Source organism: Thermobia domestica, chromosome 10 (genome assembly GCF_964235325.1).
Source record: "Thermobia domestica chromosome 10, izTheDome1.hap1.1, whole genome shotgun sequence".
NCBI lineage: Eukaryota > Metazoa > Arthropoda > Insecta > Zygentoma > Lepismatidae > Thermobia > Thermobia domestica.
In genome coordinates this window covers 150340500-150368287 of record NC_137463.1, presented here as the reverse complement: position 1 = coordinate 150368287, position 27788 = coordinate 150340500, and the positions used below count along the sequence as shown (strand labels likewise).

Sequence of the window (27788 nt, the reverse complement as noted above, 5' to 3'; positions counted from 1 at the left end):
ATTTATGAAACAGAAAAAAATATTGTTACCTTATTTTAAATGGTTTGCTTTAAATCAGCATGTCACAGAATATAACTTCTGTCACAGATTACTACTTTAACATTCCTCCAACGCAGGGGGAAAACAGGGAATTTTGAAACAGCGTTACCATCTTGTACAGAACAAAATTCTCAGCTTTTACAAAGTACCGAATATCTCGGTAAGTACTTCACTCAGGGCCGTTCCGTGGCGGAGGGGGGGGGGGGGGAATTCGGGAGAAAAAGGAGAATAAGATGGGAAAAATTTCGTGGAATATATGTATGGGGGCGCCGTCGTATACTCTTGCCCCGGGCGCTGATTTTCCACGGCACGGCCCTGACTTCACTTATCGATCTGAAATAAACGTGACAATGCTCCTTGACCTTTTCCAAGTTATTGCACTATTTCCAAACTCAACGTTTCTCTCTTCTGTTGTGGCAACACTGTTTAACTGATCCTTCTAAGCTTGAGGTCATCTTAAAGAGTTCTTCCCAGTATTTAATTTAATGTGCGCAAATAGTTACTACTACATTCCTTGTGTTTGTTAAAGGCGTTTAAATTTGACACATGTTTAACGTTATTTCTCAAAAAGTATGCAACAGTGTTCTGCGAGTGTCATCTCTTTCGTCTTTGTTTTCATTGCTGGTTCGAATTATGGAATTAAATTTAGGTCATTCCATTAAGAAAAAAAACATAATTTTATATTGGGTTGGCAACACTGTTCACCTGGTGATGTTACACAATATATGGATATATGTCCCCCTTCCTATAGTTGCCTTCTGCAAACTTTCGCTTCCCTTCCTCTCTTGGTTCCTCTGTTATAAAGGTGGGACATTATAAGTGGTGCACCCGGTATATATTGGTGCTATGTCTTATATTGTCTAATTATTTGAATAAGCTATGCCTTTGAAGTGTACATCTTCGTTAGGTGTAGCTTGTCTGGAAAATAAAATTAATAAGATCTTGACTGGATAGTAGGTTTTAGTTGTGTTCCTTTATCAACATTTGGGAGATTGACAGAAACATAATTAATTCTCAAAGTTAAGAGCGTTTTCATGTGCGTAAACAATGTTGGATTAATAATGTTGATAATCAGGTAATTTCTTTATGTACTTTTAAAGGGCTGTTACTATCTCTGGATGGTGCAAGCTACACTACCTATATGAAAGAGGAAGTTGATCGCTACAGAATTGTTATAGGGAATCAGACATGTGTGTTTGAGAAGGAAAATGACCCTACACTCCTACGGGCACCCTCTGCTGGAAAATTATTAAATTACCTTGTTGAAGATGGTGGTCATGTATTTGCGGGCCAAGCATATGCTGAAATTGAGGTATGTATTTGGAGGAATAGTTTCCTAATACACTAATTAGTGAACATGCATTTACGATGTACTTATTGTTAGCGTGGTAACTAAAAGTACGGTAATAAATAAATAAAAGTGCACATACTAACAACTTTTTCTTGCTTCGCAAAGTGAGTTCGGTAACGTATATCTCGTTAAGGGCTATAGCTGCCTAGCTAGTAAAGTCGAATTATTATTAGAGCTAGGATTTTCTTTAATATAATAACACATTAACGTTTTTTTATCCTTTTCTTTTTTTTTAATATCATAACTGTTGGTTTCTACCCTTTAAAAATAAAATACAATAGATGTTTGATTTATAAAATCCATTCTCTAGGGTTGCAGTACAAATATAATTTTTCATGTCAGTAAAGTTTTCGTAGCATCAGTTAGTTATACCTTCCATTTTACTCTATCAAACAGAATACCACGTGATCGTGCTTTACGTTCGTGTACAAAACGAGATTATGGACTTGACCTATAACTCTATCCATCACGACTCTGAAAGTTACTAAAGGAATAACTAACACTTCTGACCAGAGTATATACACTTATTTCTTAAAACCAAAATACAGTCTAATGTACAACAGAGCATAGAGATGCCTCTTTCAGTTACTGTCTGATGAAGATAGCGTTAAGTTGTCGTAACCCTTACTCCGTATTTTAGTTTTAATAAATAAGTGTATATACTGTGATCAAAAGGGTTAATTATTCCTAACTTGACCTACTATACTGAGGAGAAATACTGAAGAACACACTAGATTGGTGTAATATTGCAGTCATTGTTTATTTATTTTTAATTTTATGCCAAAAAGATACAATCGGAATGATGTTTTGATAAAGTTAGTATCGAAACTATATTTTTTAAAAAAGAGAAAAATGAAAAGAAAAGAATACAAACCAAGCAAGAAACAAGTAATTTGGTTGGATTTAAGCTATGCAACATTTGGTGTGTAGAATAACTTAGTGTGATAGACCACTTCAGCATGGGCGAAAATAGTGTATTGCCTACGTACACCCTACACAAACAAGTGATGACAAATACTCTGTCAGATTTCTTGAAAATATTGAACACGATTTGCATATAATGCATTACTATATCTACAAAACTTACCGTAGTAATTTTTTATTTAACTATAAATAGAAGCAGATTTAACTATAAAAGGGTTCAGTGAATAATATGTACCTACCACGATACGTACTGTTTATGTAGCTGATTGCTTCTGATGTTGACATTATCAGAATGTAAATAAATATTTTTAAAAAATCGCGTTTTTAGACTAATACACACTTAAACTGGAGGTTCATAAACAACGACGTGTAGTTCTTGTTATTATTAATACTATTTTCAAATAAAGAATATCCATTTCATATATTCGGAGATGCTGATATTATTATTTGTAGAAGTTCCCGAACACAAAGGTATTAAATGCTTAATATTCCTACAATGTAATTTGTGATGTTTACCCTATAGGATGAAGATCCAAGTACAGTAAGCATTACATTAGGTAGTCATAGATCCAATATTTCGACCGAGCATTAACGACGAAACAAGTTATCACTAGAGTAATAGCTTCTTTCACCCCTAACCACACGTAGGCAAAAATTCAAACAACGTTAAACTTATGAACACAATGAAACAGAATATAAAATAATCATTCGTTTGTATTAATATATTCTGCACCATGCGCAAACTATGAAATAACACAAGGTAGCAATACCCAATCAATCTGACACCCAGATTACGAGTAGAATAAATGCTCTATTTCGAATACTATTATACTTACATAACCTAAAAAAATAAAAAAAAGGGAGATTCCATTGAAATTACTGAAATGTGTAGATGCGCAAGATAAATGAAACATATGCTGGATTCACATATTTGGTAACTTTTCTATGAATTGTTTTAAGCAACGAATTTAAAGTGCTTGTCTCGAATCGGAGTCTCGGCGCCCAATGCCCAGCTTCCTTTTCTTGCTGCTTACGTGAGTCCCACCCAGCAGAGTGACGTAAATACGGGTAGGACTGTGATTGACTGCTGGCGATGGGCAAGGCTTTCGACTACTATCGTCTGCTTCGCTGCTGATATATCCGTTGTGAGAACATACAACGATTAGTTACACTATTCGTGGAGAAGTAGCAGCCTTCAAAATAAAATGATTACATTGTGCAAACTGTGCACACCAGAAATAATGCATAAATAAGTTTATTAGAAATGGCCCCTGAACAGCCGATAGGTAAAGTTCTGATTATATACGTTTACCTTAAGAGTCCTGGCAACATTAATCGTTTATACTTGTGTATAACGGGGACAAAATGTAAGTTATTGAAGCATACACTGGCTAAGTCATAGTTCGCACAAGCACTTGTGTTAACAGTGCACTCACCAATATAAAGTGTTTATTCAGTTCAAATTTATATGATATATGAATGTATGTATCAGTTTGAAGAATAACACTTCACTGTTCACACAGAACACAATATTTATACTGCTTACAGTGTGCACACACAATACTGTTCACATTGTCCTCCAATCCAACGGGATATCCTCTTCGTTCATTCTCTTCCCATTGAATGAATACTGGATGACTGAATCTTCTGCCCTTATCCTCTTCCCATTGGATAGGGCTAGGTCCAACTGTGGAAGTTCTCGACGTTCTTTGCATTCCTCGTTCTCCCATGTTAGCATAGGACTTTTTTTTGGGGGGGGGAGTTATACGAATGTAGAGCGCCAATGCTTGTATTTTATTTTTACTGTACTGCAGTTTACTGCGTTGAGACTGAATAGACATATGTTTTGCGTTTTTTGTTTTTTTTTAATCTGCTGCTGCTGCTGCTCCTGATTCGTGTTATATGGAATATGAATAAAATGTGTGTTCTTCTTCTTGTTTAAACCTACGTGTGTTCTTCCTTGTGTTATATTCTTCGTGTATGTGTAGCAAATGTATAGTCTTTACGTTTTACATGTAATTATTACGATAAGGGTAAATTAGCGTGATTATGGTTAAAAGGAAGTTGACTTTGGATGGGTTAACAAAAGAAATGTAAGTATTTCTTCATTTGCTACACTCATTCTACGCGCATCACACGCGCCAAACGTGATCCATCATCGCCACCTACATGCAACTCCACTGAATAAATACATGGTACACAATATATTGATACTTAAATATACGTATATAGCATATTATGCTGAATAAAAATATATTTATAACACAATATGCCTACGAGTATAATTTTAGTGATGACAATTATATAAATATTATTATGAAGAGGGAAATAAACCAATATAAATTCGATTGATGGAGTCTTATACTGAGGCACTGTCAGATGTCTACAGATGCCAACGTGTATCCATCTTAGGATGACGACTATATGAACAAGAGTCAACCCACAAAAACCAAATAAACCTACCCACTCTAAGTACGAGCACGAACATACAAGAGATGTGGTTAACAAAAAGAAGTTATACTAGGAAACCCCATAGAGTTTTATAAAAGACAAATAATAACTAACTAACTCTATGGCCTATGGAACCCGGAGGATCAGTGCCGCGTTCACAAAAGCTCTCCACTGACTTCTATCCTTAGCTAATTGCATCCAGTTTCTACTTTGTATTCCTATCTCTGCGAGATCCATCTTAATATTATCCTCCCATCTGCGCCTAGGTCTTCCTAATGGTCGTTTTCCTATGGGTCTACCAGTCAAGACTTTGAAAGTGTTTCTACTTTCTTCCATTCTAGCTACATGACCTGCCCACCTAAGCCTCCTAGACTTGACGACCCTAACAATGTTGGGTAAACCGTATAAACTATGTAGTTCCTCGTTATGAAGCTTCCGCCATTCCCCATTCTCGTTCCTCTTGGGTCCGAATATTCTTCTCAGGATCCTGTTCTCAAATACTTTCAGTCTATGTTCTTCCCTCAGAGTAAGCGACCATGTTTCGCAACCATACAGAACAACAGGCATAATTATCGTTTTATATATTTTAAGCTTCAAATTCCTCGACAGAATTCGCGACGACAAGAGATTTTGAACCGAGTAGTAACACGAATTCCCTGCTTTTAGTCGACATTTAATTTCTTCGTGAATATGATTTTCGTCTGTTAATATTGATCCTAAATATTTGAAAGTATCCACTTTATCAAAAGCATTATTAAGCAAAAAGATAACTTGGCACGACATCAGCAAAAGACAAATAATAATAATAATAATTGCACATGAAATTCATGGCGAAATGTGGTCGTAGGTTTTCAAGGTAAAAATTCAATGTTGTTCCTCTAAGAACGAAAGGAATACTCTAGTAAACTGTATAAATGCTCTAATAACTTCTAATATCTTTATAAATTCAATCTTACTTCTTGACAGCATTACTGGTAGTCTCTCTCTAATGGACTAAACAATTTTTGCTCATGTAAGTAACCGTGCCGCACATACTACAACACATTATAGATGAAAATGTTAAGTATTTTCGCTATTTATCGTCTTCATTTTCCTCTTTCGGTTTCACCATGCAGTTTTTGTTTGCTTTCTTCCTGTTTTCCGCGAAAACGTTGTTGAAATATTCTTCATTCGTCGAGATCAGCAATGAATAACTTTCTTCCCTTTTCCAGCACTATATGCAACGATAACAGATGACATGATGAACTAGGTCGAATCACACCCCACTTTAGCAATTTTCGGATCTCTTCACGCACTCCTTTTTTATATTTGTGGGATATCGTAAGGACGAGCAACAATAGGTTCACTTGTATCTACTTCTAAACGGTACTGAAATTTATTACACAGGCCAGGAAAACGAGCGAACACCTTTCTGTGTTTCAGTAGAAACTGCAATAATTATTCTTTCTCGTTCTCGTTAAACAGTGTAGCGCGTGTAACTGCATCCCTAATTTCTTCTACTGTAAAATATAAATCTTGTGGGAAGTCTTCCATTTGGTCACTAATTTCATTTTTCTTTACAGTTTCGGCGCACCCACTGCGAAACACATTCATCGTTTCCGCGAAAAAATCATTACGGTCCGTTATTTCAGACAACACAATAATCGGGGCTACCTCACACGTAATTTCACTAACATTAGCTACAGTGACACTTCCACTATTTCTCTGTATCAAAGGTACTTCACCACTAACTCCTTGAAATTCAATACGCAAGTTACTTCGCTTACAATCTGTAACACTGTTTAGTTTCTCAAGGAAATTCGCACAAAGTCTTCGTGTAACTCTGGTAGCACGAGAAATTCAACTGGCACCTCTACGTTTTCAATACGTACCGGTAAAGTAACCTTCCCTTTCACATTTTTCTTCTTTCTTCCAAGAAAATCACACAAAACGATATGCTCTCATTTTTGCAAATGCACGTTCGTTACACATTTAGTCACTTCTCAAGAATGTTATATCGCAACAAGCACAATTCCGATCCACTATCTAATAAGCAAATTTTGGGTTGTTCGCTTAACAAAATTTTCACTCTCATAGTATTGCGACCTAATTCACGCGTAATTACTTCCTCTTCATTAATGTTGTCTACGTCATCATCAGCTTTATATCTTCGTTGCACATGTGCGGAAAAGTAATCCTGTTTGCAGTACTGAAATCCCTCCCCTTTGCAGCCAAGTGGGAGGGCGCTACTAGTTTAAAGGCATAGTGCTCTGTGGATAAAATCCACCCTGTTGGTACGTATACTGACGTTGTTGATTCTTAGCGTTGTTCACATTGGGACCTTTGTTAAACGTTGGAAACCAGTTACGGTTTTGATTCGAAGTGCTCACTCCACTGTTCGTTTCTGCTTTCACATTATTTACACTAACGCTGGCACCACTTTGTTGTTTGGACTTATTGCTCTCATTATCATACATGTTCGCTATGCCAGACAATGCTTCAATAGACTAAACACTCGCAAAAATCTGGTTATTGTTATCAGGCATAGATTCTCTCATAGCTAATTGGTACCGCTTGGGTAGGAGAATGATGATGTGTGACAACGTAATGGTTGGATTTTCGTATTCTTCCAAAGCTTGAATTTGACTAAAACGCTCTTTCACAAAATCAACAACACTATTGTAACGCTTCCCATCGAACGGAATAGAACTTAAATTTCGTAGGCACGTAGCTTTCAAAGGCATTCTGAAACTACCACACACTCTTGGAATGTTTGACACTTCTTACCGTTCAAATCATACCACTTCAACGCACTATCCTTAAGAATGAGCGGCATCATTGTTAAATATTCAGTTTGTGGCACTCCGGCAAACGACATTTCCCTACCGAAATTTTCTAAAAATGCACTTGCACTTTCTTTTATCATGTCAACTGAAAATATCGAAAGTTGTTTAATGTCGGCCAACCGCAATGAACAACACCTTGCACTAACTTCACTGTTTCGTGCACGCTTACTATATGGGCTTTCCTGTTCAGTTTTTATTCTTGACACAGTTTTCCGTATTGTATCACTTTCCTCTTCAGTATCGGACGCCGTTTGAGACTCACTGTTTGATTTCCTCTCACGCTTCATACTTCGAACGGAGCCGGTATTTCTTTGTGACTTATCACTTTCTTTATCTTGGCGCTCTTTTACTAATTCTATGCTGAACACTCGCTCTGTTAGTCTATCGATCTCTTGTTTGACCTATTCACGCAATTCACTAGAACACAAACAAGTTTCGTAACACTGCTGGCTTAATTTCCTTTGCTCATTACACACTTGAATACACTCTCGTACTGCCACAATATGTTCACTTTGTCTTATTTCGCACTTTTTAATTCTACCTTCGCGGAAGCTGTTCAAGATTTCAACCAAACTCAACCTCTTCTCGTAATCACTCACTTTATTATGACACTTGTTTAGTTGCAGTTGTTGGTCACTCACTTGGTGCGTGTTTTCTTTAGCTGTGCCCTGTACATCTTGCATCGCTTCAGCTAATTCTCGGACACTTCTACGAACTTCTTCACTTGTATCGAAACACTTCAACTCTACTGCTTTGATTTGCTCCGTTAATTCCTGATGCACTGCTGAAATATACTCACTCAAATTCTTGATTTCGCTTTGCATTACCTGATTCACTTTGTTAATTTCATCAGTCAGGCCTTCTTTGCATTGGGAAACATTTTCACGGCACTCACTACGTAATTCCTTAAGATCATCTTTAAGATCACCTTTCAATTTCTCTTGATTTTCACTCAATCTATTTTGATTTTCTTTGACTCCATTAATTGACGCGATCAATTCTCGCTGCACCGCGAGTATGATCGTCCTAAGATTACCTTCAGGCATGACGACGTAAATATAACAAATTTCCAAATACAAACAATTTACCTAATTCTCTAAAGAATCGAAGGTTGCTAATTATATATATATATATATATATATATATATATATATATATATATATATATATATATATATATATATATATATAACCCTCTAAATTTAGAAAAGGAGTTTAGGTTATTCAAGCTTAGGATGAACTTACTGGAATTGGATATCGCCACGAAATTTTCATGCACCTTATAACACGTCAAGATGGCTGCAAATATTACGCAGCAAGTTACGATCACCAAGAATGCCTAGTCCTACATCAATTAACACAAAAACTAAGAATTTACGAAAAAAGAAAAAGGTTACTGATTCGATACATATCCCGACACCATTTTGTGATGTTTACCCTATAGGATGGAGATCCAAGTACAGTAAGCATTACATTAGGTGGTCATTGATCGAATATTTCTCCCGAGCATTTACGACGAAACAAGTTATCACTAGAGTAATAGCTTCTTTTACCGCTAACCACACGTAGGCAAAATTCAAACAACAACATTAAACTTATGAACAGAATAAAACTTCAACATCAATTGAACTGAAACAGAACATAAATAATTATTCGTTTGTATTAATATATTCTGCACCATGCACAAACTATGAAATAACACGAGGTAGCAATACCCAATCAATCTGACACTCAGATTACTAGTAGAATAAATGCTCTATTTCGAATACTATTATACTTACATAACTTTACAATAAGGGGATTACATTCAAATTACTGAAATGTATAGATGCACAAGATAAATGAAATATACGCTGGATTCACATATTTGGTAATTTTTCTATGAATTGTTTTGAGCAGCGAATGTAAAATGCTTGTCTCGAATCGGAGTCTCGGCGCCCAATCCCGGACACGTCATTCAGCTTCCTTTTCCTGCTGCTCACGTAAGTCTCACCCAGCAGAGCGACGTAAATGCAAGTAGGACTGTGATTGGCTGCTGGCGATGGGCAAGGCTTTCGACTACTATCGTCTGCTTCGCTGCTAATATATCCGTTGTAAGAACATACAACGATTAGTTACACTATGCGTGGAGAATTAGCAGTCTTCAAAATAAAGTGATTAAATTGTGCAAACTGGGCACACCAGAAATAATGTATAAATAAGTATATTACAAGTTTTCACCTTCCTGTAACGATTTAATTTTAACACGTACATGATGCTTAACGCTACTGATAAGTGATATTAATTTGAATATTTTTGTTTATAGGTCATGAAAATGGTAATGACGTTAACAGTTACCGAAACTGGTTGTTTGTTCTATGTAAAACGACCAGGTGCAGTTTTGGACGCTGGGACTCTTATTGCACGACTCGAACTTGATGATGCTTCTAGGGTAACTCGTGCTCAGGAATATACAGGAAAGTTTCCAGAATCCGATCTCACTGTCAGAGTAGCCGGAGAGAAATTAAATCATATTCACAACAGTTATAAACAAATGCTAGAAAATGTTTTGGCAGGTAAGTTGTAACACACTCTTAGTGTTAGTCACAAACTAAGGTGGGGGAAAATAACATGACATAGGCTTTTGTATCTAGCAAATTTATTTTGATTCGATTTACCTATGTTTTATTTGATGCGAGGAGGATATATATATATATATATATGCGTCGTACTGAAGGAGTTGGATTCTAAAATTATTCTTACGTTTGTAATCCTCGTAACTTCACATGGATACGCAATGAAGGCTTATTCATTTTCACTACTTCAATATTCCAGTGTTGATACTATAGGTTCGATATTGGGTTTACTTAGTTCCTTAATCTTGATTGTGATGCATCTCAGCGTCTGATCGCAATTTGAATTTGTATGAAATTGATCAATTTCGACATCTCTATTTTATCTCCGGTATTGGAAGAATTATTGCTTAATTAGATTTGTTTCACAAAAGGATCACTGTTCGATCGGAAACTTTTCAGCAGATATTTATCCTCTGTCATTGACAGGGCTCTGTACATCTTGCCTAGAACTGGTCTGTCATCGTATATATATATATATATATATACCGGGCGATTCAATAAGAATGTACCAGGCCTATATAGCAGCTAATACTGCACGTAAACAATTGAACTACCAACTCGTATGTGTAGAATGCAATAAAAAGAGTAGCGACACCAGTGGCGTATCGTGAACATCTCCAAGGGGGGTCATCTGCAAAATTTGACATGGAAACGGGTTGGTTGTGCCTCCATTGAAACAAGCGCACAATGGGAGAAACGTCGAGGGGAAACACCCTCGCACCATCTGACTTTCATCTAGTAGTGCAACCGTGTTGCTGCTAACAAGGAAGAAATATACCAAGGTGTTTCCTCTCGACGTTTCTTCCATTGTGCGCTTGTTTCAATGGAGGAACAACCAACGCCTGTTTCCATGTCAAATTTTGCAGAGGGGGTGGGCACCACTGCATTTACTCTGCGCCTGTCAACTATATCTCCATCTTGCGATAATTGATGTAAATACGTGAAGTGTTCGTAGAGTAACTGCTAATATTTCAAAGTTAATCTACAATGTTGCCACATTGTAAATTTTCATTCCTGTAGCGGCCGCGAAGTGTATTTCATCACATAGCATTTTCGCTTTATTTTGACCTGTCGAATAGTGCTGATTTTCTCGTGGGCGCCATTTTTAAAACACCATATATATATATATATATATATATATATGTGTGTGTGTGTGTGTGTGTGTGGGTGGGTGCGTGCGTGCGCGCGCGCGCGCGCGAGAAATACATGTTATGTATATTTGTATTAAGATCAAATCCTTCTTCTTTCCATTCAGTTTTACAATCACTTCCTCATCATCTGAAAAAAATGTTCTCGTGCCTTCTTTTCTGTGTCACTTATCCAGAATAACTTTAAGATCAACCTTTCTTATTATTGGAGTTAAACATTGTATGCGCTTGTAATGTAACGTGGGTTCCTGTCACCACGGCATGGCGCGTCCTCAGGTTGCGGATCGAGGAGAAGGCCTCTAGATATAGAGGTTAGCTGCGAATATACTGAATAAGCAGTCGCGGACAGACGACTAGGAGTGGCCCTCCAGCTTGGGGGTTTGGGTAAGGCTAACACCCTCATCCTGTAAAAAAAGGTACTTGTTCAGAAACATTCACAAAAGCCTCGGACAAGGACTGATAACTTGGCACGACATCAGCAAAAGAAAATGGACATGAGATTTGGAACATGGAATATTAGAAGTCTTTATAGGGCAGGCGCGTTAAAATCTGTAACGAGTGAGTTAGAGAAATACAGGATGGACTTAGTAGGAGTTCAGGAAGTTATTTGGGAAGGAAATGGATCTGAGAAGTCCGGAAATTTTACGTTCTTTTACGGGGAAGGAAATAAAAATCACCAGTTAGGAACAGGGTTTTTCGTTCACAAACGAATATTACCAGCAATTAAACGGATTGAATTTGTTACTGACAGACTTTCTTTTATTACTCTTAAGGGACGGTGGTGTGATATTATTGTTTTAAATGTACATGCTCCAACTGAAGATAAGGGTGACGATATAAAAGATAGTTTTTACGAAGAAGTGGAACGGATATTTGACCAACTCCCGCGATACCATATGAAGATTCTATTAGGGGATTTCAATGCGAAGGTAGGACGAGAGGATATTTTCAAACCGATTATAGGGAACGAAAGTTTGCATAAGGAAAGTAATGACAACGGTGTTAGACTCGTGAACTTTGCAACATCCAAAAACCTAATCGTGAAGAGTACAAAATTCCCACATCGCGACGTTCATAAATACACTTGGACATCACCAGACGGAAAAACACATAATCAAATTGATCACGTTTTAGTAGATAGAAGAAGACAATCTAGCATAATTGACGTCCGGTCGTTTAGAGGGGCTGATTGTGACACTGATCACTACCTGGTAGTAGCGATAATACGGGAGAGATTATCGTTGAATAAAGGTAATATTCAATGTCCGAAAACGGAGAGATTTAATTTAAAGAAATTAGAAGAGAGCCGGGTAAGAGAGAAATACCAGATTGAAGTCTCGAATAGATTCTCGGTCTTAGAAGACTCGGAGTGCACTAGTGTTGAGGATACTTGGATTGAAATTAGAAATAGCATTAAAAGTTCAGCAATAGAAAAATTGGGACACGCGGAAATACGTAGGAACAAACCATGGTTCGACCAAGAATGCATTAAACTAGCAGAGAAGAGAAAACAGGCAAAATTACGGTGGCTACAAAATCCGAATGAAATAACTACACAAAATTTCGCAGATATCAGGCGGGAAACTTCCAAAACTTTTACAACAAAGAAACGGGATTTTTTGAAAGCTAAAATTAAGGAACTTGAAGATAATAGTAAAAATAAAAATATTCGGGACATGTATAAGGGGATCAACGATTTTAAGAAAGGCTATCAACCTCGTGCTTATATATTAAAGAAATCTGACGGAACAGTTCTCACTGATACGGATAGCATCTTAAATAGATGGAAAGATTTCTTTGACGATTTGCTTAACACGCAGCCAAAAACTAATGTGCGTGGAGAAAAGGAGATACACACAGCAGAACCGTATATTCCAGAACCCAATCGAATAGAAGTGGAAGCCGCTATAAAGAAATTAAAGAAACACAAATCTCCGGGTGTAGATGAAATCCCGGCTGAGTTAATTTTAGCTGGAGGCGAAAAATTGTGGAACAAGATACACAAACTCATTCTCCTTATCTGGAACAAGGAAGAATTGCCACAAGAGTGGAAAGAGTCAATCATTGTTCCAATTCACAAGAAAGGCGACAAAACTGACTGTAATAATTATCGAGGCATTTCTCTTCTGTCAACATCCTATAAAATCCTTTCAAATATTCTGTTAGCAAGATTGACCCCATACGCGGATGAAATTATTGGAGATTATCAGTGCGGATTTAGACGAAATCGATCAACTATCGACCAAATATTTACCATTCGCCAAATACTCGAAAAGAAGTGGGAATACAATACCCCGGTACATCAACTATTTATTGATTTTAGAAAGGCTTACGACTCGGTTAGGAGAGAAACATTATACAACGTTCTTACAGAACTTGGAATACCGAGAAAGCTAATTAGATTAATTAAGATATGTTTAAGTGAATCCCAAAGTAAAGTCCGGGTAGGAAAATTTTTGTCCACGAGCTTCCACGTCGGAAATGGCCTAAAACAAGGAGATGCGTTGTCGCCATTATTATTTAACTTTGTGCTGGAATACGCCATAAGGAAAATCAAAGATAGCAACCAGGGCTTAGAGTTGAACGGCATTCACCAGGTTATGGCATATGCTGATGATGTAAATTTAATAGGGGAGGATAGGAGAACAGTAGAAATAAATGCAGAGATCTTATTAAACGCTTGCAGGGACATGGGTTTAGAAGTAAATGCAGAGAAAACTAAATACATGGAAGTACGTCGGGACCGTAATACGGCAAATTGTGGAGGCGTTAAAATATTAAATAATGCTTTTGATAAAGTGGATACTTTCAAATATTTAGGATCAATGTTAACAGACGAAAATCATATTCACGAAGAAATTAAATGTCGACTAAAAGCAGGGAATTCGTGTTACTATTCGGTTCAAAATCTCTTGTCGTCGCGAATTCTGTCGAGGAATTTGAAGCTTAAAATATATAAAACGATAATCATGCCTGTTGTTCTGTATGGTTGCGAAACATGGTCGCTTACTCTGAGGGAAGAACATAGACTGAAAGTATTTGAGAACAGGATCCTGAGAAGAATATTCGGACCCAAGAGGAACGAGAATGGGGAATGGCGGAAGCTCCATAACGAGGAACTACATAGTTTATACGGTTTACCCAACATTGTTAGGGTCGTCAAGTCTAGGAGGCTTAGGTGGGCAGGTCATGTAGCTAGAATGGAAGAAAGTAGAAACGCTTTTAAAGTCTTGACTGGTAGACCCATAGGAAAACGACCATTAGGAAGACCTAGGCGCAGATGGGAGGATAATATTAAGATGGATCTCGCAGAGATAGGAATACAAAGTAGAAACTGGATGCAATTAGCTAAGGATAGAAGTCAGTGGAGAGCTTTTGTGAACGCGGCACTGAACCTCCGGGTTCCATAGGCCATAGAGTTAGTTAGTTAGTTAGTTAGTTATGCGCTTGTAATGTCTCGTTGGCTTCTCACTTAAGATCACAAATTCTAACAATTCTAAATTATTTAATATCGTCTCTACTTGTGACTGTTTAGTTTAATCAGAACCTCTGAATTGAGATCTTTTTAAAATAGATTTTCTTTGTAACCTCATAATGACATATCATATTTTTTTTAAGTTTTCCACATTTTTTATTCTTGCTTCTCATAGTCTTCGAGAACATTCCCGTCTAGGCATTCGAATGGAAAGATATCTCACATGAAGTGCTCCCTGCGAGAGACTAATTTTAATTTTGTTTTTTCGTTTGCTTTCAGGGATTTTTACCTCACAACTATGTCTCATCTACCAAACTCCTTGTCTCCATGTCTGGGAGTCAGATTGATTTTGTTGTGTTAATCACTACGTTCCGCCAAATTCATATTGCATGAACTTCTTGCCGTTTTCTTCAAACGCATTCTTGATCTCGTGAATTCCTTTTTGTGTATCTGTGGTGGGTGGTTCTTCTTGTAGCAGACCATTTCTAATTGCTGGAAATTTCGCTGGCTTATTCCCACCAGTTCCACATGTAATTTTTCGCACAACCATATAACATCTTTGTAAAGGTGATGATTGTCGGGAGAAGAGTGCCAGTAGGAAGGCCATATTTTCTCAATTTGAACAAAAGGAAAAAAGTCTACCTGTTCAGGGCTTCAGCCCTTCACCGATCATTCAATGACCAGTACAAAGATGGTAATTACATGACTTGAAAGAGTGTTGTTTACTCCCAAATTTTAATATTGGGGGAGCAAAATATATTTTGAAAAATGTCACAAAATAAGAGAAATAGTGTACTAATTATCTTTTGCTTTTCACATAACTCAGTCTTTGTTGCCTCACCTGAGACATGTATCGAAGTTACTTTTTCAGTCACTATATTTCACTAAACTTGCGCAGCAGGGATTCGCCTGTGTACTTTTGACGTAGTTTCTACATTTTGATCTGTTTAGAATGGGTACCTGTACTGGTAGCAAACTTTCACTGATACAGTTCGAAATTTCAGTGTAGCATGGAATCCTGCCTACGCAACATATAAAAGTACTTTCATAAAGGTTGGATCTGTCAAGGGAACAAAGGTGGTACCAAGGTGGTCCTTTATTTCGAACTGCGGAAGTGGCCTATTCTAGATCCATTATTAATTAGTTTTGAATATGGAGATAGTGATTGCATCACTCAAAAGTGATGGTGTTATTTATACGCAAATTTTACTATTGGATTAAGAAGATGAAATGCGGATTACTGAGGGAATATATTATTAATTTATGAATTGGTATTAACACAACACTATTTTAAATGCAAGAATACATTGTTATATACAACATATTTTCTTTTTCCAGGTTATTGTTTGCCCGATCCATACCACTTGCCTAGATTGAAGGAGGTTATCGAAAAATTCATGGGCACTCTTAGGGACCCAAATTTACCTTTGCTGGAATTGCAGGTTAGATTTAATATATATACATATACATACATACATATATATATATATATATATATATATATATATATATATATATATATATATATATATATATATATATATATATATATAGATATAGATATAGATATATAGATATATAGATATAGATATATAGATATATATATATATGTGTAATATGTATATTGTTCGAGAACTTAGATTTCGAAATATGTTCTTTATTCTTACTATAATTAACCTTACAAGAGTAGAGTAATTATTAATTTATATTAAATTCATCTAAATTTTTGCAAATCCTATTTTAATTTTTGAATCTCCGAAAATTAGAATTAAATGCGAATGATATATTAAATATGAATGATACATATATTCATTGTAACAATGTGTTTACTCTTTATTTAAGGGTCTGTATAAAAAATAATGATACCATTTTTTCTTCTGACGCGGGTGTACGTCGCAGCACGCTCGTTCCAGTCGGGCCCAATGGAAAGGGAAGTAAACTTCCAAACACACCTATTATCAGTCACCTAAGAGCTTCCGTGCGGTTCATATTGAGGTTTAAGTGAACCACTTTTTGTAGGCTCGGTCGAAGCTTGTGGAACTTGGAAAATAGGCTATGGATACGTTAGCAATGATCCAGCAAGTGTTCAGGAGTGCCTTGCAAAAGCTGCTGTTTTGAGATGGCACAAGTGCTACAAGACGGTCGAGAGAATAAGGATGACGAACCCAGCGCAAGACACGCGTTCACAAGCAGAACTGAGAACAATGTGCAACGGGTGCATAAGTGTTCAACCTAGACCGGTGGTTAAGTGTTCGAATGATAGCAGACCGCGTAGGAATTGATAAAATGACCGTGCACATTATCATTAACGATGATTTACAGATGAAAAAAAATCTGAGCCAAGCTCCTGCAGGTTTTCACAGACGGCCAAAAGCAAAACATGTGCTTATTTGCGAACAGCTTCAGCAGCGCATTCGGCAGATCCTAAATTGTTGAACAGTGTGATATGTGACCACTAAACGTGGGTGTTTGAGTACGACCTAAAGACAAAACGCCAAAGTGTTTTACGGCACACAGCAGCTTCTCTTCACCAAGAAAAGACGCAAATGAGCAGGTCGATGGCTAAGGACATGCTCATTATCTTTGACGCCAAGGGTGTGGTCTACCACAAATTTGTGCCTGAGGAACAGACATCACTGGTGCTTTCTACTTGGAAGTGCTGAGAAGATTGAAGGGAAGGGTCAACCAAATAAGGCCAGAGAATTGGAAGCTGCATCATAACATTGCACCAATTCTCTCTTGCTTCGTGTTCAACGAGTATTTGGGCCGGAACGGCATCGCAACACATCCCTAGTCCCCCTATAGTCCCTGTCTGGGCCTGACACTTTTTTTTTTGTTTGTTTGTTTGTTTGTTTTGTTTCCTCGAGAGAAGACAGCCCTTATAAGACACCGCCGTGAGACTGTAGTAGAAGTCAAAGCGGCTTCGATTACTGCTTGAAGAACATTCCGGAAAAAACTTCCAGGACACCTTCTAAGATGGAAAACTTGTTCTCAGAAGTATGTCGACGCGCAAGAGTCCTATTTTTGAAGCATTTTAATTATTTGTGGCAATATCTTCAATACATTTTTCCCCCGAATTTGGTATTGTTACATTTTATACAAACCTTGTATTTCCCAGTACTGATTTGAGGACTTTTCAAATTTGCCGCGCATTTTAACATTTTCTGAAATACTGCAAACAATAATAATAATAATAATAATAATAATAATAATAATAATAATAATGAAATCGTCAGTATTTTAATGCCCTTAAATACATTTCTACGGAAAAGTGGAACGTGTTTTTAAACAGTTTCTGAAATTCAAAATTAAAGTAATAAAAGGATGCCCTAACGGGAGAATAAGTAGAGAAGAATTGTTCTGTCCAGAAATTCGTAAAGAATGTTATATTAAGTAACAATGACGATAGCAAGGTCTGGTAAATTTTCAGTATCCAAAACTTGTGTAGTCAGATTTACGTATTTCGGATAAAAAAATGTCCTTAACTACGAACTTCTCAGATTGGTTGTACAAGAAACGCGATTCATCATATTTTTGTACAGTCCACAGCAAAAAACCTGTAACATGAGCATGTAAGGTTATTGTGAAACTACGCCTAACAGCACAGGGAATCAACATAATGTCTAAGTGGCAAGAATCACGCCAGGAGAAACCTCGGCGTCGTACCATGTACACTTATTTTGGAGCAAAAGACTTCGTTGTTTCACAATAAACTTACATGCTCATGTTTCAGGTTTTTTCTGCGGACTGTACATAGATGAAGATATATTAATACATTAGGTGTCTTGTGTAGGAGCAACTGGAAGAGATTTTAACTGGGGTCAGGATGTAGTGGTTGCGATTTGTGCTGTCCAAGTTCAAATAATTAATTATTCGAATATTTGAATCTTGGAGTATCCCAATAAAGTAATTATTAGAATACCAAATACTTTAGATTATTTGAATTAATGAATATGTTTCGGCATACACATACACAGAAATACATACATACATACATATATATATATATATATATATATATATATATATATATATATATATATATATATATATATATATATATATATATATAAAATATGGAATACATTTAGTTTAAGTTTGTTCCCGGGAGGAGAAAAGAAAAGTGCAAACTTGGATCGCCGTTGTTCTATTATTGTAGTACTCGCACAACAGTGGTAGGTTACAATGTGTTTGATTGACAGCTAAAGGTTTAAGGTATGAACACCTCTTTAATATCTTTGTATAACACAATTATTTTCTAAGCTTATACACAATGGTAGGTTATCATTGTTATACATTAATTAATAAATCATACTTTTCGTTCTCTCAGCTCTGTCTTTTTTTATTTATTTTTATTTAATTTGTATTAATACTGTTCACATTTCATGACTTTTGTTTCTGTATCGAATGTGTGAAAATAGATTTTCGGTTTTCAGTACGGAAACTAATTTTACGGTTGAAAGCTGAAACAGGTTTTTCTGTTTTAAAAACGTAAAACCTTTTTTGGGTTTCAAACTGACTTTTTTCTTTTTTTCAAATTAAACATTATTTCAAAAAAGCGAAATTAAACTGTGAAATACTAAAATATTTTCAAAACCCATAGCAACAGATGAGTTTGATTGTCTTTTCATTACGAAAATACTTTTACATTAATTAGAGTGGCGAGTTAGGAGGAACGATGTTTCCTCTCATTTTGTTCATTAAGATTACCATTCTTCTAACCTTTATACATCCAAGAAAAAACATGAATGTTACAATGTGTGTTTTTAAGTCCCCCTGGACCACTGGAGTGATATTCATGATTTCTCCTATATAAGTTGACATTGTCCTAACTTAGGTTTTCGTCACATTTTCGCCATAGAGGTTGCGAAAGTGTAGGTAGGAAGGTGATGACATGTAAAAATAATCGAAACCGACTGATATTAGTGTCCTGTTCAGAGTGCTAGGGGATCCTATCCTCACTTGAAGCCGAACTTGGACTTAGAGAACACGGAAACTGTTACCAAGCAACTTGGTAACCTCGATAATTGTGAATTCGACATTAATATCAATTGTTTTCTACGTATTATTTTTACATGTCACCATCTCACCCCCTTCCAGAGTGCTAATGTGGGCTGAACTTAGACGGCATCTAAAGTATCTTTATTTATCTCAGCGACCTCGAAAACTGTAGATTCAACACTAATATCAGTCATTTTCGATCATTTTTATATGTCTTCTTTTTCCAGCTTCTCCTTAAGAGAATTAGGGGAGATTAACCCAGTGGGGGCTGAATTTGAACTTAAATAGCATCAAGACTGCCAGTAAGTAACTTAGCGGTGCTAAAAACTATTTTTTCGACACTAAAATCTGTCGTTTTCTATTATTTTTACATGGCATCATTTCACACACACATACACCCATCCTAGGGGTGTTAATGGGGGCTGAGATTGGACATTAACGGCAGCGGGACTTTCACGATTTATCTCAGCGACCACGAGAACTATAAATTCGTTATTAATGTCGGTTGTTTACGATTATTTTTATGTCACCCCCTAGATGTGGTATCTTAACCTACAGTATTGTTTTTCAGATTGTAGGTTTAGTTAAAATTGCTACAGGCATTCCAGAGTTATGCTGGAACATACACATATGTACATACGTAGAGACGTGTTTATATATATAAAGACTAGAGATAAATTTTAAATAACGTGAAACTTTGTTTATGATGAAAAACACCCCAAGACGTGTCGCATGATTCAGTTTCTATTAAAAGTTTTGATCCTGAATCCAAGATATCGGGTTTCGAGATTGCCGCCATGAATGTACAATAAGGGAGGGAGCTGTACCTACGGCCAGTGCTCATTAAAAGTCATGTGTTTTCGAGAAACATCGGGAAGGGGCCAGAGAAGACTACGTTCCGATCTCTTCAGTTCCTTACATGTCCGTGTTCCGAGATCTTGCTCTGGTAATTAGCTGTTTTCGGGCGGTCAAAGTAGAAGAAGAAGAAGAAGAAGTGGACTCAAACTGTAATTTTTCTCTCCCCTACAGTGCACGAAAAAGTACTAACAATTCCTTGTAACTATTGGTAGTGATTTTATTGATTTAATCTCGCCAATTTTTATTTCGATGAAGCCACATTGGATTTGTCATCGACAACCGGTAAAGTAAAGGTGGCGGAGTGCTGTACCAACGGCCATTGAATTAGTTGTACCTACGGCCACAACACTAAGGCCTGTGAGCAAGTAGCAAATGACAACGAAGCAGGACCATCCTCGAGGAACAGGGATGAACAATATTTAGAACCAGCAATAGGTATAAATCAGGAGCTTCATATCTCGGAAGCCAGCATCACTTCTGGAAGTCTATCAGCATCCTCGTTGATATCGCCACAAATTTTGAGGCCTTATCCCAAGGCCAGTCCTCGAAAATCGAATTGGCAGGGGCGACAGAAAGGCAGTTCAGGATTCCGACAAGCTCACCAGAGATTAAGAAACCCTGCAAAAGCCTACCAGAAAAAACAGGAAAAGCTTCTGAAGAGAACTATAAAAGGAGCACCACCAAAACTAGTAAATAAACAGAAGATGACTAAACGGGCCTTGACATTCACGAGTTCTTCCGAAGAGTCAGGGGATGAAATTTCAGTTTATTGTTCCTCGAAAGGACTCTTCTGTTGTGAGGATTCTTCCTCAGACGAATTGGCAAAAAATGTCGATATCACCGTTAGTGATTATGTTTTGGTTGTTGTAGAAGGGAAAATTCAAGGAAGCACAACATTGCCAAAATTACTCACATTGTTGACGCAACAACGTACAACGGTAAATTTCTTAAAACAGACTTCTCATCCGAAAAGTAATCATCCAAAATTTATTGATGACGAAGAACAAGAGGAATTTGAAATACCAACTGACATCTTAAAAAAGCTGCCACAACCAAAAGTTGGATCCACTGCACGTCAATCCCGTCTTATCTCATTTTCAGTTGGTTTCGTCGATTTCAACTTGGGTTAAAAATGAAGATTACATTTTTCAGACAAATGTGTGCGATTAACGAGCATAACTCTTGATAATTTTTGCTTAGAGGTCTGTTTCCTCTACTACCTGTTTATTAACAAAAATAAAACGTTATTCGTGGCCTATACTTGACTATTTTTTTTTTTTTTCAATTTCAACTTATTCGTGAGTACAAATAATGGGTGGTCGTAGGTACAACAGGCTGTTGTACCTACGGCCTATAAAGGGTTCTTGGGAAAATGAAAATAATTCCTCTTTAACGACAACATTTTGAACTAGACACACATTTTGTGTATTCAGGAAACTCCAAACTGTACGCCTAAATTTTATATTCGCGAAAAATGCATTACAGGGATCAGAAGACATTGAAATCCAAATTTTGACCGTACGTTCAGCATCCTCCCCTACAGTAATAGATGTGACTCTTATTCCATCACCTCTATCCAGGGTCTGGCGTCACTCTAGCCGTATTAAACGTGCAAGATACCTTTATCTCATATTGTATATTGTAAATCCATTGAAAATTTGAGGTCGCTTGGAGCATCATTTAATATTATTTTATTAAGCTATTATTTCTTATGGTGACCGTGGTATGATATGGAACCAATTTATGAGAGGACTGTATTTCGAAAAACTAATTACGTAACTCTCCCATCCTGTAAGGTAGATGATTTTCAACTAGGTAAATATAATGCCGTTTCTAGCAATTTCATGTCTCCAAGATATGACAAATACTGGTAAAGTTTGAAAATGGTCCTAAATTATATATCTGGGAGATTTTTTAATGCTATCGAACTGTAATTGCAACTACCGAAAACTGTTGCTGTAACGCTACAGAAGCAAAGGAAAGCAATAATTATAGTATTTAAAATTTCCGACAAATATCCCACTTCAAGCAGTATAGCGTAGTCTACTCATCTTTCATATATCCGGAAAGGTTTGAGGTATAAAATTGTAGCGAATGGCATTGTAATCTGTACGTACGTCTATTGAAGACCGTCTGTGTGATTCAGTGAGAACTTATCTGAGCAGTTTTTTTGAAGTAAAGCTTTTTGAAAATAGTCGAATTTAAATTCTTTTTAACTTTTCCTTTTTTATGTATTTGAAATGCATCAAGTTATGATGGTAGTATTCCAAACTAAGGCACATCGAATTTATGCCCTCCATTCTTCTTACTCATTACTGTTGTAAAAATCTTTAAAATTCGGATGTTTGCTATACTGTATTGTCCTTAGCTTATAACACTGAATACTAAATGCGGTAATGAAATATTCCGTTTATTTTCTACCAGATAATTAAAAAAACCATTAACCGTTCTAGAGCAGAAATAAGAAAAGAGCAATACAGGGGACGCTACGTACCTTTAGGTTTCGAAGTAATCTCCAACTTTAACCAATGTTCCTGCAGCTGCAAAATACCCTGGTGATAAAACTCGGCGGTCGTAGATGCAAAGAAGTCTATGAGTGCGTTCCGCAGGTTTTCCTCATTTGTAAAGAATCTCCTATGGAGGTGGTTGTCCAGAGGATGAAACAGGTGGCAATTTATTAGCGCAAGGTCCAGTGAATATGGTATACGTTAGTGTCTTAGATCCAATTGCTGATGGGCATCCCGAGTCCTCTTCGTTACATGTGGCTTGGTATTGTTGTGCAGGAATAGCACACCCTTGCGATTCATTGAGGAACATTGTCACGTGGCGACAACCAATGTCTGGTACACTTGTGAGTTTCATAGAGGACACATTTTTTTGTCACCAGTGAGCAAGCTATCAAAGACGGGTGTGTTTAGGTGTCGAGTGAGCAAGAGCAAACAGGCCGTCAATCGTTCCTTGTCTACAGACAGTGTGTGAGGTACTCACTACTTAACTTGTAGGATTTCCGTATCCCATGCAGGTGCATTGTGACTGTTTCAGCAGAAACATGAAACCTTTCTGCAAATTCATCACGCGTTAGACCACTGTCTTGCTCGAAGATTGCTATGAGCGTCTCTAATCCAACACATGTGATCGTCCACTGCGAGGTACATCCGAAAGGCTTACGTTTTCCGAACGGAATTTGTGCAACCAATGCATGGCGCTTCGTTCGTTTACGGTATTCTTCCCAAATGTCTGGCATATGCGGCTACTGAGTGTGGCAGCTGACAAGCCCACTTAAAGTCAACAAGTACATGCGAAAAAAACTGCTTGCCTCAGTTTTATTCGACACTGGACGAGCTATGACTGCTGTGTATGTGCAACATGCCTGTATTACTGAAGATCGATGGACAGACTAACTCCCGATCACTTGGTAGGCACTCGCGTCATTACATTTCCTCTCTTTGACGTCAAACATGGTAAGAATTTTTTTGGTTACATTGTTTATTTGAGATATATATCGACGTAATACTATTTGGAAAAACATAACATTATGGTAGGTTAACAACACTCTTAATCTTGTGGTATTGTGGCGAATGCCAAACGATTTCACCAAAGGAAAACCAACACCTTTCAAAAAAGAAACATAATTTCACTTTTGATTACGGCTACATTAATGCTGGACATCAACCTTTATACGTAATTTTCTTAAAAGTATGAAAGTGGCGCTTAGTTCGTTTTCGCAGGACACGGTACATATATTAATCCATTATTTCCGAAATAAAAGTATCATTACAAAACAACTTCCATACACTAAAAATTCCATGTACTGAATCCTCTTTCTCCAATTTTTTGTCTCCCATTTTAATCCATTGACCATACTTTTCATGAATACACCATCATAAAGCGATATACGGTGAACCAAGTTTTAGAGCGAACACCTGTATTGCAGACCTATCTTGTTCTATCCGAGTCAATGTACATCTAGTAAAGATGTTGTGATAACTGGTTGTGTTTCTGTATTTTTTCGGGTGCTTTCCAAAGCAATCCCCCCCCCCCCCATTTCCGCATTGCCTCCATTTATTTTATCACTGTCCATTTGTCTATTTTAACGTGTACACCATAATCGTGGGATTTAATTGTAAGAATTATACTTGATTTCATTGTAAAATATTTTAATTTGAAGCTAAAAGATGCAAATAAAGTCCACTAGTGGATATTTGTTTTGGTAACACTGTACAATAGGCTTCTCTAGAGTGTGATGTTAGCTACTATAGGTACAAAATAATATCAAAGGAAGTAATTTACTAAATACGTTTATTCTTGTGTATTACTTCCCGCTGTCGCGTCAAGATATTTATTAAGAAATCCTTGCTTTTATAATATTTTAGACATGTTTGTCATATATTAAGGTATAAGTAAAACAAACTGTTCTGTTTATATATCCATACAATTGTTTTCTTTCCAGGAAGTTATTGCTTCAATATCAGGACGCATACCTACTTCTGTAGAAAAAAAAATAAGAAAGTTAATGTCCTTATACGCAAGCAATATTACATCTGTTCTGGCGCAGTTTCCCAGCCAACAGATTGCAAGTGTAATTGACAGGTATAGTATTTTTTACAAACTAATATATCTTTACGCTTAATATGTGTTGCCTCCCATCCCAACATTAGTTTTAGAGTCATCAGATTACAAGTGTTAATATATAGATATAGTACTTTCGTAAACCAGCATGTCTTTCTGCACAATTAATCTTTTCTTCCAAGTTCTGTTTTATATATTGCTGAAGATAGAAAAAACAAAGCCCAAGTCATTAAAATATTCTTTAACGCACTTTTTTTTTTTTTTTTTTTTTTTTTTTTTTTTTTTTTTAAACATCTCAGAGATGCAATATAGCGGTTCCATACCCTTCATTATTACATTAATCTTCATCCCTTAAAATTCTTTAGCTTTCTAAAGAGTTGAAAGTTGTCAATGCATTCTCAGTCATAGAAGTAATACTACTCATTACATCTACGTTTGTTATCGATAAATAAACCGGATCCACTTAAGTAAACCTACTCGAGAAAGTGTGTTTAACTTGTTTAAATAATAATAATAATAATAATAATAATAATAATAATAATAATAATAATAATAATAATAATAATAATAATAATTAGGCAACCCAAAAACATAAAAAGAAAAATAGCAATTTACACATATGGCTGGTACCTTGAACATGGTTGTGGTTGTCTAAGGGTGCAGAAGAAACTAATTTTAAAAGCATAATTTTAGAAAATAAAGCACAAAGCATAATTTAAAATATATAACACAATTCTTGGAAAATTCTGTTTAACTGCGGGTTAAACATGCTGTATTAATATTTTTTAAAACCAATTTTACAATGCAAAATCATTGAGAACACAACAATGCAACAAAGAAAAATTTATTTTTATTCCTGTTAACTTCTTTTCGGTGTAATCCTTTGATGTGGAGAAAAGAAATAAGTAAAAGAAGAATGAAACTTTCTGCCAACAATGAATAGCACACACCAGGTCCATACTATATTGATATATGTACCTCTTGAACTTGAGCATTTTCTGTACTTTTCGTGGCATCTTTTACTTTTACTTTACTCTAAGGCGCACACAAGTAGTAGGAAAAACTGATTCGAGTAAAGCATATCTCTTTACAGTGCATTAAGTGGAAAGTTCATTAAATGTGAAAGAAACTGTCTGCACAAAATATTAATAAATATAGATCAAGAAATTTAGAATATTTCATGTATAGTAAATATTATACATTATACAAGATTAATGTAAAATAATGATTGAAATTAACAATAAAACATAATTAAACAAAAAATAAAGCATAATGTGGTTTGCTCTAATAATAATAATATTATTATTATTATTAATAATAATAATAATAATAATAATAATAATAATAATAATAATAATAATAGTTATTGCACTGACTTAACAAAACAATGAATAGCTTGGTGAAGACCGTCTGCAAACATCTTTTAGTTTTTCAGTGCAGTTCAGTGCAGAACACTACTTCAAACGTTGTTAAACATTTTACTGTTCGAAGCACCATTCATAGCTAGGTTACTTTGATATTATCAGAAAACTGTTAACACACAAATCTACAAAGCGTAATCTATACACACTGAGTGGGCTAAACCTGAGAAATACGTTGAAAGTGAAAAAAACAGTGTTTTTTTTAACGTCCCACAGCTACGCCCTTCATTTTGAAGAGGACGGATGATTTATGTCAGTAAGTGATCTTTTTTTTTTTTTTTTTTTTTTTTGTGCTCTCTTACGGAAGTACAAAGCGGGACTCCGTGCAGCAAATGCACGCACTAACCACCGTACTACGACATGGGGCTAAACGGTGAAGTTCATCGTGACGCAAGTGAACATGGTAACTGAGTACACCTGCGTTCTGTAACGTGTAGACAAAACACATATAACATATATTGCCTCCACTATCCACAGCCCTGCGGGAAAGGATCTCACCTTCCTCCCCTTTTAGAATGAGAGATTATAAAAGAAGAGAGAAGGAAAATTCCATTCCCGCACGACTGAGAATAATGAAAACACAGTAAAATGATTCATGTAACAGAAATAGGCTTATCACAAAATGTTCAAAAATAAATATTCTACCTCTAGTAATACTACTAGGAAAATTCTATATTTACTTATGAAGTCAAAAGAACTTTTAACATGTATAAATTTATTGTGAAAAAATAAATGAATTTAACATATAGAACGAAAACAATCATTAACAAGTAACAAAATAAGAATAAATCAAACAACAGTAAACGTAGAATATTTCTGATAGAAATAACTTTTAAATTTTGATTCTTTCGAAAAGTCAACAAGTTTAATAATCATCTTTTCCACTTGTATAGGGACGCCAAATCCAATCGTTACTCCAATCCAATTATTACCAATACTTGATTTAAAACTGGAAATGCTAAATCATTTTCCTCACATTGCGCTGTTCGATTACTCAGCTCTGTTCTGCACATTACCGCGCCTTGGTGGAAAAGAAAATAATTCTGACATTTTTTGCAGGTCACAAAGGTTTGCAAATATAAAGTTAGAATGGAAAATGAAGTACTAAGCA

The 27788-nt window shown here is 36.2% G+C and overlaps 1 protein-coding gene across 1 annotated transcript in view; it reads left to right on the top strand.

The window, feature by feature from the left end:
* ACC (acetyl-CoA carboxylase) overlaps nucleotides 1–27788 on the top strand; it is a 776633-nt gene that overhangs the window by 276930 nt on the left and 471915 nt on the right. The window contains exons 12-15 of the mRNA XM_081728639.1: nucleotides 1140–1351; nucleotides 9896–10145; nucleotides 16167–16270; nucleotides 25138–25277. Of these exons, the coding sequence (XP_081584765.1) occupies nucleotides 1140–1351; nucleotides 9896–10145; nucleotides 16167–16270; nucleotides 25138–25277 (706 nt within the window). The remainder of the gene's footprint in view (nucleotides 1–1139; nucleotides 1352–9895; nucleotides 10146–16166; nucleotides 16271–25137; nucleotides 25278–27788) is intronic.